The sequence below is a fragment of the Myzus persicae genome, unplaced genomic scaffold (genome assembly GCF_001856785.1).
Source record: "Myzus persicae strain clone G006 unplaced genomic scaffold, MPER_G0061.0, whole genome shotgun sequence".
Lineage (NCBI taxonomy): Eukaryota > Metazoa > Arthropoda > Insecta > Hemiptera > Aphididae > Myzus > Myzus persicae.
In genome coordinates, this window is record NW_019102757.1 from 312938 (window position 1) to 326436 (window position 13499).

Genomic DNA, 13499 nt, shown 5'->3' on the forward strand with positions numbered 1-13499 from the left:
CGAATTCGGTGAACGATCGATGTGTGTTCGATGCTTTAGAGTTAGAAACAAAATGTTATATTTTATAAAAAATGGTACATTTATTTTATAATTGAGTCTGCAACAGTCTCAATTAAAATGTATATAGGTTTGTATGGAAAGCAAGTGTCCTCCAAATATGCCCACTCCAAACTTAATCTCGATCGGACCGACACGACTCATTACTGTTTTATGTTCTAAATGTGTTAAATTCTATTAAAACAAATTAATTTATACCGAAAATCAATTAAGTTTTTTGTTCTCATACGTTTTTAAAACCTATTTTACGATATTATAAACTTGAACCTATTAACTTGTTAATGTACGCAGGCGTATAGCATTGTCTATTTAGTATATAATAATATAGAATATGCCTTAAAATGTAAGAGTATACTATCGCTTAGCGTCGTCGTCGTCGTCGTTGTGGTCACGTCCAGCGAAATTTCGGTTTGAATCCGTTTGAATAGGACAATATTGCAATATTGACTTGCGAAAATTAAGCTTACGTTCACGCCCACCGATCGATTAATAAAATTGTGCGTGTCTGTGTATACATTATACACAACGTCCGAATTTATAGTATTTTCGACGACACCGTAAATGGATTTACGTCAAATCTAAAATGAAATACGAGCGTTGAATCGTACCAAATGTTGCTAAACGAGTGACCGAGATCCGGTGGAAGTAGTCGCAACCTTATACGTCGCGTTATTCTGCGTCTTACTGTTTTACGGTTTAATTTTTAGAAAATATTAGGAGAAAAAAACACGAATTAGGTTTTATAATATTGCGCTTATATATAGTTCATATTAAAAGGCTAAAATGTATATATTATCATTAAATTGGACATTAAACCGTATACGATTATATTATAATATAATATAGTACATTGATACATTCGTTATAATTTTTGGCATTTCAACATTTTTTTTTTCAATTTTGTTATTTGTCTTAATTTTTTTCATTCAAGATCTATAAATGAAAACTTTTTATTAACCGGTTGTATATCGCATTTTGCGTCATAATATTATACTTGACACCAATTAGGTCCTCCCACTGTAATATGGCAGCACCACCGGAAAATTATAACATTGAACATTTGAACTAAGCAACATAAATTTATGTTAATACTGTCACTTAGATACATTATTAAACTATGATAAAACAGTGAAAACTGAAGAAAAATACTATTACATAACAATTACTATTAATCCTTAAATGATTTTAAATTTTTATTTTCTGCGTTTGGAATAATAATTACGATATCGATCAACTCGATTCAGACAGTGATGCACTTAAAACAAATGTGCGTAATCAAATTTTGTTTAATGCTAATATATTATGTGATACAATGATACGAATGTGATAATCAAGAAATATATATCAAATCAGCTGCTAGAGAACTTTTTGGATTTGATTTCGAAATTACTTTCCAGTTGCATTATATTAGATTTTATCTTTTTTATTTAGAACAAATAATTATAAATGTGTGTGTATTAATTTAATATGTAGAGAGGGATATCAAACCATTGATTTACAGGCGCTTCAATAGTAGAACACATAATACTGCACCAAGAGCTATAATAACAATGCGTACACCTATAATATTATATAATCTGCCGCTCATAATTTCTAAATGGTTTTCGGCATGTGTTAGTATCAGGTGATCTTACTAATTTTATACTGCTCAAGAGCGATGACATTTAGGCTATATAATTGGGGTAGGGGAGGATAAACATTTTTTTCTTAAGAATACTTAGGAACAGAACAACTTAAATGTTAAAATACATTTATAATATTATATTATAACGCACATTAAAGTTTTATTCACATTTTTTTACAGCATATCATAAATATCTTCTGGTTTGTTATAAAACAACGGAGTGCAAGACAAGAGTTAGGTATGATAAAAAATTGTATTTTCAAAATCTAAACACGAAAAAAAATATCTGAATAATGACTAAAGGTAGAACGCAATCCTTATGCTCGCAGTGGTCACCTCCAATTGTTCGCTCACATAAGAACTTAAATAAAAAATAGTATCAAGCGGTTTGATATTTTTTAGCAGTTTAAAAAAATGGCCAATAATTGGTGTTATAATACCCTGACAATCCATGATTACGCCACAATGGTCCACTACTGAATACATACCCCCCTTAAAGTCGCATTTGCATTAAATTATTTGTTTATAGTTTTTGATTAGTACCTAAATATAAATTATTACACCGTTGCGACGTCATATCTAAGCGTATTATCTCTGGTCTTGTATCGTGAATACATAAATATTTTGTAATCTCTACATCTTTTTTTTTTTTACTCGAGATTATTGTGAATCAAGAATAAATAGCCATGTATACTACTTTAATGTCATGCTGTGGTCACTAAGCCCGTACGATAAATGAATAAATGATAATACGATGACGATCCCACCCAGAAAAAATTTTGGGCGTTCGCGATAAAATATCACGAGCTTCTACCTCGGCGCATGACACCTACGTAGGTCTTTGGCACGGCGCCACGTCGTAAATATTGCGAACGCACGCGATCTTCGTCGTCTGATCGTATCTACATATATAGAGATAATCTTCAGCAACGACCGCCGTAGAGTACTACAGCGGATATATAAAAAATTAATGGTACATCAGAGGTAAGGCTGGGCGATTCTGCGTCGACGAAATGTGATTTATAAACCAACGAAAAATATAGAAATGAATCATCTTTTGGTCACTTACACTTATCCAGCTATCCGAATTTTTTGGCTAGAAAATCGTGTTCGTACTCTAGACCGACTTATCGTCCAATATTACTATGAGTCATCGAAGATCAACTCAAATTATTTTGTTATACGCCTGTCGTGGTGACGAATATACAAATGATGTATAGCTTCACCACAACATGATAAAAATATGATCTATATGAACGAGTGCAATATATTTATAAGCTATTATAATCTAATATTCAAAGTTATTTTTTTTTATCCCAACTTTATTAGATTCCTAGAAGAACGAATGTTCAATGCGATTTTCCAAAATATATTAAAATTGAATACCGATTTTAACTAGATGCGATATAATAAATACATGACCAAAAAAAAAATCAAAATCAAAAAACAATTAAAGCAAGTAAAATTCTAAAATTCTAAGGATCTACTCTTAAAATATCAGTTCCTATGGTGCTGAAATAAGCACCATTGGTTCCAATATTACCAGAAGACTTCTATTCTTTTTAGCAATTCTCCAAACTCTAACCACGAGTGAAATTTATTACTAACTTTTAGATTAATTTATTGCGTTTCATTAAAAATATAATTTATGTGAAAAATCAAATTTTGGACATTTCTAGCCCCGCAAATAATTATCCGACAATCGAATATCAATACATCGCAATATTCTCGTATCAGTACGAAACTACGAACACTTTATTATAATATACTTTTTAATAACAATTTTCCGGACGATCATTAAAAATGTTGCGACGCGTACTTATGTCCATTGTTTAGTGTACGACGCGTCGACGCGTGTTGTCATTATATTATTATTATATTGTCGTCCTTGGTCTTGGCCGATCGCGAAATTCTCGGTAACTGCAGTACATACGCGTAGGCCGCAGTAGATATTGCGAGCCATAAAAAAATTGTCGCGAATCTTCTTCAAATCGTTTTTATTATAATTGTTGTAATGCTTTTCAACACCACGTCGCAACCATACGAGTGTGTGCGTTAGTATTTGTTTTTTTTTTCATATTTGCGTCACGAACTTTATTTAATATAATAATGTGACGTTGAGCAAAAGAAAAACAACTCACTCTTCAACTTAAATTCATCGAATTATTATGGCTTTATAATTGAATAAAACTAAATTTTAGCAAAATGGCTAATCGTTTTTGTACGCAGGATAAATGCGTTTATAATATTATAATATACCAATTTGACATTCGAAACAGTTCACGTAATCCGTCCAAATTCATATTCGATACTTATTATTGTGTAGTACCTATAACATAACATATGAATTTTTTCTAAATATTAAATTCAGTATCGTTTTTATTTTATTTTATAGGGGTCAATTCGCTTCAGTCAGACGGTGCACTTCGATCGAAACGGGAGAAGTGTTTGCAGCCAAATTCTCAAACCGTACGAGATTCGGAGAAGACTGCAGTCCCGACATCCATCACGAAATAGCTTTGCTGTCGCTGTGTTCGCCGTCGCCACGGATAACCAAACTGCATGATGTGTTTCAAACGCCCAAACAGTTGATCATAGTCATGGAATAGTGCGGATGATTTATTATTTTATTTTTTTATTCACAATTACAATCAATACAACTATGACTATTATTATTTTGACGGTGGTACAAATGAACGATTTCCATTTTTTTTAGCGCTCCGGGAGGTGATCTTCAGAAAGTCATCGATGACGACAATGTGCCATTTGAAGCCGATGCGGTCAAGTTCATACACCACGTGGTCGAAGGTTTGGCGTACATGCACCAGCGGAAAATCGCTCACTTAGACATCAAAGTGAGTGCGGCGGCAAAACGTGCGCCAAGGTTTTTTCTACATATTTATCCAAAAAAAGAATAAAATAATCCGTAAATATTATGGCGTTGGTGACACGTTGGTTTCCTGGAACGGTCCAGGTCCAAATGAGGTGTGCGTATGTGCCGTACACGTGCTTTAAAATCCATTAGGCCACCCACGAACAAACGAACTGACGCGGCGACCGTCACGATCTAGATTCTATATAGACTCTATAGAGATCGATATCGCGATATATAGTCCTGGATCAAGGACCAGCTCCGACCGGCAGGAAATCCATAATATGGTCCATTATTATTAATATCGAATTAACATTATATTAATATGCCGTTTCTTGTTTGGTATTGTTGAGGCCGAGTATGCTAATATAGACGATATATCATAAATTTAATTCGTGACCGACTTCGAAAATATTTACCATAATATTATACTAACAACGACACACAGCAATGTCTATCCGAATATAAAATATTATGTTATAAACTTTCCCGTGATTAACATTTACAAATATCGATGTTCACAGCCTCAAAATTTGGTGTTAATGGGTGTATTCCCAACTTGCGACGTCAAGCTTTGTGATTTCGAAATATCCCGAGTGATTCTGGAGGGTACGGAAATCCGAGAAATCCTTGGCACACCTGACTACGTTGGTGAGTAAACCGTTTTAAAAACGATTTCTGCAAAATAATTTAATTTACTATAAAATATAATATATTAGAAAAATAATATTCGAAATATAAATTTAATCAAAATTTGTGATTTTAGCTCCAGAGATCCTCCATTACGAACCAATTACGTTGGCCGCAGACATGTGGTGAGTAATTTGCTTATACTATATACCTAGATTAGTCATAAGGTTAGATTTTCCACTGATCCTAGCCCCCGAGCAAAATTTTTTAAAAAAGACATCATTGACCATTGTTTCAAATAATTATGTCATAATAAATTACAACAGTTAAAACGAGATTTAAAAATATATACTAGACTCGAATAAATTATAGATTATTCTCACTATCCATTACACATTAACTGGAATTTGTTTTTCGAATCTTAACATGTTCTGCAATTATTTAGCCCGACATTCTTCAAACAGCAATAATTATTAATTTACGTATAATTATTTTTGCGTGTATTGTTGTAGGTCGCTTGGTGTGACTACTTACGCATTGTTGACCGGGTTCAGTCCGTTCGGTGGCGACACGGACCAGGAGACGTTCTGCAACATATCAAATGCAGACATCGACTTCCCGGACGAGCTTTTTGAGGACGTGTCAGGGGAGGCGGTCGATTTCATTCGAAAGCTGTTGGTCAAAGATCCCAGGGAGAGGCTGACAGCCAAAGAGTGTTTGAAACACCCGTGGCTGGCAAATCTCCGCAAGTCTTCATCCGGCAGTAGCCATTCCGTGAACCATCACCAGCATCACCAACAAAATTACCATCAACATCAACAGCCCCACCAACAACAACACCAACAGCCATCGGTCACGAAACGCACTGGTTGCAATACGTGTGCGGGCATTACGCCATCGACGGGTGCTAGACGTGGAGGTGGTGGACTGCAACCTTCATACCTGTCCAAGTCTCGGGAAGCACTTTTCGAGCGGATCGTGTCGAAGCACATGCGGGAAAGTGACATGAAGAGGTCATCCATGTTGCATGAGTCTCAGTACGCGTCCAGTCGGATGTGCGAGAGCCACACGTCACTGGTGTCGAGGTCACGGAATGGCACCCGGACGTTCAGCAAGTCCAAAGAGAAGCTGTACGGGCTCAAGAGCCTGTCCCGGTCTCAAGACGTGCTGGACATGTGCAAAAGCATCAAGGACCTGAGCGAAGTGGACAAAATAGCCACGGTCGGCAGCCTGCTGATGAGTCTCACTGGTGTCTCTACGCTCCCCAACTCGTTGTGCTCGTCTACCACCAATATATCCGTATCGCAGAGCCACATACCCGAGGGCTTAGTGTCAGAAGACGACAGAGAAAATTGCACAACGAGAAACGGTGATCGCGACATCGAAACGGCTGTCACAACCACCTCTGCAGTATTCAACACCACCAACACAATCACCACCAGACCTGTCGACACCACTACCACGACCGCAACCACCACGACCACGGTAACCTCGACGCCGGACTACGCACCACGATCCGGGTCTCCTGCCGGCAGTAGTACCAGCGGCACCAGCAGTGTAGAACACTTTTACCATTCCGACGAAGAGCCTAGGTAAATCCGTCATGCAGACTGCAGACGACAGTGATAATATCTAATAAGAATAATATTTAAGATAGTGAAATTTGGGTGGAGTGACCTGGGGTTGAAATCTTTCAAAAGTAATTCCAAAATTCCAAAAGTTGCGTTGCAGATAAAATTTAATTAAACGATCAATACAAGTACGATTCATATTGTATATTATTATATACATCAGTCTGAAAAAAAAATCACTTGTTGCTATTAAATGAGTTACATTGATTATGACGTATTCCAATTATTGTTGCGATAATCATAATATTATTATTTACGCAGCGGAGCACGGCTGAAGTCAATCTGCGCTAGGCGCTTACAAAGCCCTAATATATATATACTAATCTATGTACCTTAAATCTATAAAACATATTTTTTACCAGATACATGGAGTATAAAAAGGTACTTCAACTTCATTGGAAACTAAAATGATACACTTTTCGTATTTTCCGGTCGTCCACCATGGATGCCTATATACTGCCCAATTACTACATACATACATTTTTGTCTTTTAAAAATATTAGATTCACCATATTAATACGAATAGATGGAACATCGTTGGCACGAATGAAGAATGCTCGACTTTCGAAATTGTCCCTTCCATCAATTATAGTAATAACTAATAATAATACAGCAAACGGATAGCGACGTAATTCATTGCAATATAGTTCCACAACATACTAATTATATTGATATTATTGTAATATATGTGCATCGCAAATAATATTATATTATTGTGTGTTATTAAAACAATATTGTTACGTATGTTCACTATTGTTTTTTTCGAAAGTGTCCAATGAAGAAAAAACTTCAATCGTGATAATTATGATTTAAGCAACTGCCGGATGATAGTGCAAAATCGATTAATATTTTTGTATATTGATTTCACATAACGTCGATGGGCACCCACCCTACTTTCTAAAGTGGAGTGTCGACGGCAAGCTTTATATGCGTATTATTTATATACACGCCGTGCGTATAATGTTATGATGGAATACTCGAGTTTTAAATTGAAAGTAAATAATACTTTTACCGCCGTCCCACGTGAAACGTGCACGTTTTATGTTTTTAAATTCGCGTTTTATCAAGTAACCAAAACGCTTTCAATACCATTTATAACCCATCCAGTTAATCTTAGCGCTCGGCAAAAAAACCGAGGCACAAAAACTATATTTTTCTCAGTATAATATAGTTTTTAGACTGGTGTTTTTCTTTAAATTTGAATTTGTGGAGTTCCAAGATGATCTGGATAAGTTATATAAGTACATATGAAACCCATTAAAAACGAACAAATAATATTATTGTTACGAACTAACAAAACCAACACTTTCATACGCTCTACGCCTCTAGAGTTAAGCGTAAATGAATATGTCAAGGTTCTAAAAAAAAACCATGTTGATGTGTAAGTACCTACATACCTACCTAATAAAACTGAAATTAATTTGTTTTTCGAGCGTTTAACCGATATGATGCAGGACGAATAATTTATTAATGGACGCGTACAAGTGTACAACGATAACATATTGTGTTAGTGCGAGTGTCATATAAAAACAAAAAATTCTAATAAAAAGTCACAATATATTTACAGTTTGATAAAGGCGCCAACCAAAAAATATCAAAAATATTGCAATCATAATGCGCTCACCGATAAAATAAATAATATTATAGTTGTAGGCTATAACAAACAATTTTGTGAATAATTATGACACTGATAAGTTCAAAGACCCGTTCAAAAACGTTTCCGTGACATAACTTTGAAATTATCATCATAGCCTTCTGTAAAGGTCTGACAGCGGAAAGGGACACTTAGTACCTACTACCTATATTAAATAAGCTACATATTATGCGCAATTCCCGACGGCATCATTTCTAGGGGATTCTTGGTAAGGGGTAATCGATGCTATATTTTCCGATGTTAGGGAAATCGATATATTTATTTAAAAGACTCATAAATCAAGAAACGTGACAATCTATGACAACGGTTCCTGGGCCAACATTAGGATTTTAAAAATGGCCAAAAATTATTTTTGAAAGTTACTCGCGTGCCCCACGAAGTAAATAAATTTGATTTGCAAATAATATTTATCCAAAAATAAAGAGAGTCTTCGTTTGACGTATTTTTTTCTTGGACAGTAAAGATTCCTAATTCCTATTTACATTTTCAATGATAATAATTAAAAGTTATAAATGTTTAAAAAAAAGGTTATTTCAATATAAATATTTCATTTTATTTACTCTTTAAAAGTGTAGAGTGTTGGATTTTAGAACGTACAATAATTCATAGCTTTAGTGTGGGCTGCACACAATTTGTTAAAGGGTTGGATTGCATGATGTCCGCGGTCTTTGAAGCCAAAACCACTGATCTATAATCATAGCAAATAATGACCCAAAAAATTTAAATTTTTAACAATTTTTTTGTATTTTCGGGAATTCCCGAAAAGGCTGTTACAGGAATATACAGAATTATTATTAAAGTAGGAATAAGCTATTACAGAATATAACAACACATTAAAATTAATGACTGACCGTGTCACGTTTTATGTTCTGTCCACCATAGGTTTTCAGTAGCCCAGCTTGTCAAGGCGTTCGACACGCACCAGGAAGTAGTGACCAAACGGTCGCTGGAGGTAACCATGAACCCAGTCGCCAAACTCGGGATCACCCACACGACGACAGCAGTCGACCAGCTTACCGCGACAGAGTTTCCAACCGGACCGAACGCTCTGCGGCTGTTCATACCCAACATCGACATATGCGGGAGTGAATCTGCGGCTGCCAAGAGAACTCGCGCAGCTGGTTGTGGAGGTGGTGGAGGTGTTGGTGGAGTGGACGCCCGAGACGGTTACGAGAGTGCTCGGAGCCCAAATTCGGACAACCATCGTAAACGGTCAAACGTGAACGACTGCACAGAAAACTGACCTGGGCACTACCACTGCGGTCCTCCCCATATTTATTTTAATTGCGTATACATAATATTATACTATAATATTTTATATTTGCTAGACTATTTTTTTTTTATAAATATTTTAACGTGTTATTTTATTATTATGTCGTGTTGTGTATGATATTATTATGTTGTTCGCGAGATAGAATATATTTATCATTATCATTATTATTATTATTATTATATTATCGTGTGCATGTTATCGAACTTGATTGTATTGTACAAGTGAGCTAGTGATTATCACATGTGTCATGTATACAATAAATTAATGTTAATTCCACACGAAATAAATATAATGTTATGCACATCGTCATAATTTTGTCATTACTAATAGGAACGTAAGCCTTTTCCCATCTCGGCGGTCGTCACTTGTAGGTACCCACCTAGTACCTACTACTACAATACGACATGTCGACATCATTATAACCTAGTAAGTAGTTCATATTTTGATTACCTAGGTACTAAACTAAATAAACTAATGATAACTAGTAAAACTTTAGTAGTCTGCCAGATTTAATGTGGCCAAAAATAACTACCACCTCTATAAAATGTTTACCTATGATATAACACACAAACACACACACACAAATACATAACTATATATTATACATATTATGAAGTGCACAAGTAATATTTATAAGACATGCAAGTATAAATAAAGTATATAGCAGAGGTATTCAAACTTTTTTTGCCCACGGCTCGCGGCTCCTTTATGTCTTCAATCTTCACAATATTTTGGTAGCTTCCAAATTAGGAATAAGAAAAAAATTATGATATATTATACTAATTATTTATTCATCACGCAACTGTATTAAACAGTTTACAAATAAATAGGCAATACAGAAAAAATGAAATGAAATAATTTAAATTTTAAATTTATATTTAGTGAGATGGATGAGCTTGTTTCATGCCATGTTCAAATCTTGATTCTAATTTAGAAATAACTATATTCATCTTCTTCTTGACGTTCACGTTCGAAAAAAATTTTAATTACAGTCAACTCGGAAAATCCGGTCTATAAAATGATGAGTATGATGTAGCAAAAGACATTAAACTTTTCAAAGCCTTGTGGGCTTTTTCTGGGTTTATTCTTCCTCAGTCAATCTTAGACTCCGGTTACCTTCTCTAACTCTCACGACTCCCATAACGCTCCCATAACGCTTTATACTATGTATAATCATTGGAACTAGGAAAAAATATGTAAAAAAAAACCGGACAAAACATGAAAAATATGGGAGGCTTCAACACCATGAGCAGATTTTTTGTAAGTTATGTTATCATTTTGCAAATAAATTCCCTGCCAGGAATAAAAAAAAAATAAGACAGGGGTAGGCCAACTTCACGAAGCCTCCCAATATGTAGCTAGTGGTTTCAAGATACTACCAATAATATGCTAATTGGTTTTCAGAATTTGCAGATAAATTACCTACAAGGTATGAAAAATATAAGATGGGGGGCAACTTAACTTCACGCTACACCACCTTTTGAGCTACGAATTGAAATATGCTGCTAACATTTTGCAAATAGCCGCTAACTTATTTATAATTTCGAGTAAAAAAATCATACGAATCATTGGTGTTTATACGTAGGTATATAGTTTATAGTATAATTTAAAATTATATTATGTAATACACAATTGAAATATACTACTTACAGAAGTATTTTACAGAATATATATCGGGCTACTATTTAATATAAGTTTAATATAGAATAATTGTTTCTTACCCTCATAATCTTAATACATAGTAATATTACAATAAATATAAATTAATAATATATTTTTTTAAATTTATTTATTCTTTTTAATCTAAATTTGTAGGAACATGGGTTATTGAATATTATAAGTTCATGGCCATCAAATAAGAGCTCACATTAATTAATAACAATTTTTATTTTGTTTTGCTAATAAATAGATTGTGTTTTTCAGATCTTCAAATTGTATTAATTTTAAATTTAATTAATTAATTTTTAATTATTAAAGTTAGAAATCGTGGTTTATGGTTCTCGTCATTTATTATAAAACGTCAGATCGATACATCAAAACCATTTTCCGCTACCAGTCTGTTTCAATATTCAAAAATTATTTAAAACAATTAATTAAATAATATATTATTTTGAAATAATAATTATATACAATAACTGTTATTGTCAATTACCAGACTACACTGCAAGTCAGCCAATGATTATATACTCTTGATATTCAGTAATTTAATCTGTTTCAATAAATAAATGATTTCCCAGAACTCTCGTTACATTTAAAAATCCCAAACAGTTTAGTTCTGTGCATTTAGTTTTTTTACTTCACTGTATTCTTTCAAACTAAGCTCCAAATCGTTGAGATTGCAGAATGATGATTTTAAAATTATTGTTGGACTTGGTATAGTTTTCGACGTATTTATTACACTAAAGTGTAGTAGTATAATATAATCACACATTTTTTTAGCAAATACTCCACACTATTACAGAATAATATTGTTTGATAACATATTAATGCCGAGCCCAGACAGAATACCATATTCACGATTAAAGTATCCATTTTTTTATTACTTCTGTAAATTTCAAAGCCTAATTTTGAATTTTTTTCATGTCTCGACACTTATTCTAGAGTTTTATATTAAGTTATAGTTTAACCGTTAAGACTAAAAACAACATTGTGAGATGCCGGACAAAAAAAAATTGACTCGCGACATTAGTGTATCTAAATGGCCTGTACGCAGAGTTTCGTGTTCTGAATTGTATAACCTAACCGAATAATATTATGTTTCGGAATCCGAAATAAAAAATGTATCTTGTCATCCAAAGGATTCTAAAACGCGAAAACTGATAACAACATATTATATTATAATATCTATCATCCGTGGCAAAAGCCGATCGTCGCCACTCGTCGGAGACGATTCACAATTCTAATAATTTCATTGAACAAAAGAGAAATGTGTAAGGCAACAATTAACATTTGCTCACATATTTCATTCTACTCAAGTAATTTTTTAAAAAAAACTCGATTTTTTCAGTTCGGGTTAGATGAAGACAGAAGTTCTTCGATATGGCGTCAGCACTCAAGATATGGCATTGCAGCTATATATATTACCAGAAGAGTCGATGTATACGTAAGTTTGATTACCTATTCTTTTGGGGCTTACATATTTTACTTTTTGGACTCAAAATTAAAATTTATGGTCACAGACAATTTGCTACTGTTTAATAATAACGTATTTATACAATTAAATAGATATAAATAGTGTTGTACATACTAGTAATACTACAGTAGTACAGTACACGGGAGTTCTTATGTCCCGCAAAATTCAACAATTTTTATTTTTAGTTTATATATATGTTGAGTAATATATGAATATTTCTATGCGCCTGTTTGTGGTCAAACCACGAATTAGTGACGCCGTCGTACATCAAACGCATCAAATTATTTCATAAAGCTGGGAAAGTCGCTCTGCTGATTATTGAATGTTATCGGAAATTAAATAGGGACATTTTAAATTTTAAATATTCTCGAATAGCTCAAAATATACCTAACAAATGCACTCAAAATTAATATATAAAATATCAATTATTCATTTCGTGCTCTAAAGATTTGACTTGGAATTTTACAAACTTCAGTTAACCTAACCTTTATGTTAAATCTAAAAAGTAGTAATCACATATATTCACAAGAAGATTTGTATTTAATAACTCATAAATAAATATGCTTGTGCTTTGAATATTTAAACACCACCTTAATTAATTATTAAATTAAAAATTAAAATAATA

General features: G+C 33.6%; 1 protein-coding gene across 1 annotated transcript in view; it reads left to right on the plus strand.

Annotated features, from left to right (window-relative positions):
- LOC111033085 (death-associated protein kinase related-like) overlaps window positions 1–9839 on the plus strand; it is a 36528-nt gene extending 26689 nt beyond the window's left edge. The window contains exons 2-7 of the mRNA XM_022313677.1: window positions 4077–4289; window positions 4398–4536; window positions 5078–5204; window positions 5320–5368; window positions 5696–6775; window positions 9351–9839. Of these exons, the coding sequence (XP_022169369.1) occupies window positions 4077–4289; window positions 4398–4536; window positions 5078–5204; window positions 5320–5368; window positions 5696–6775; window positions 9351–9711 (1969 nt within the window). The 3' untranslated portion in view covers window positions 9712–9839. The remainder of the gene's footprint in view (window positions 1–4076; window positions 4290–4397; window positions 4537–5077; window positions 5205–5319; window positions 5369–5695; window positions 6776–9350) is intronic.
- The last annotated feature ends 3660 nt before the right edge of the window (window positions 9840–13499 follow it).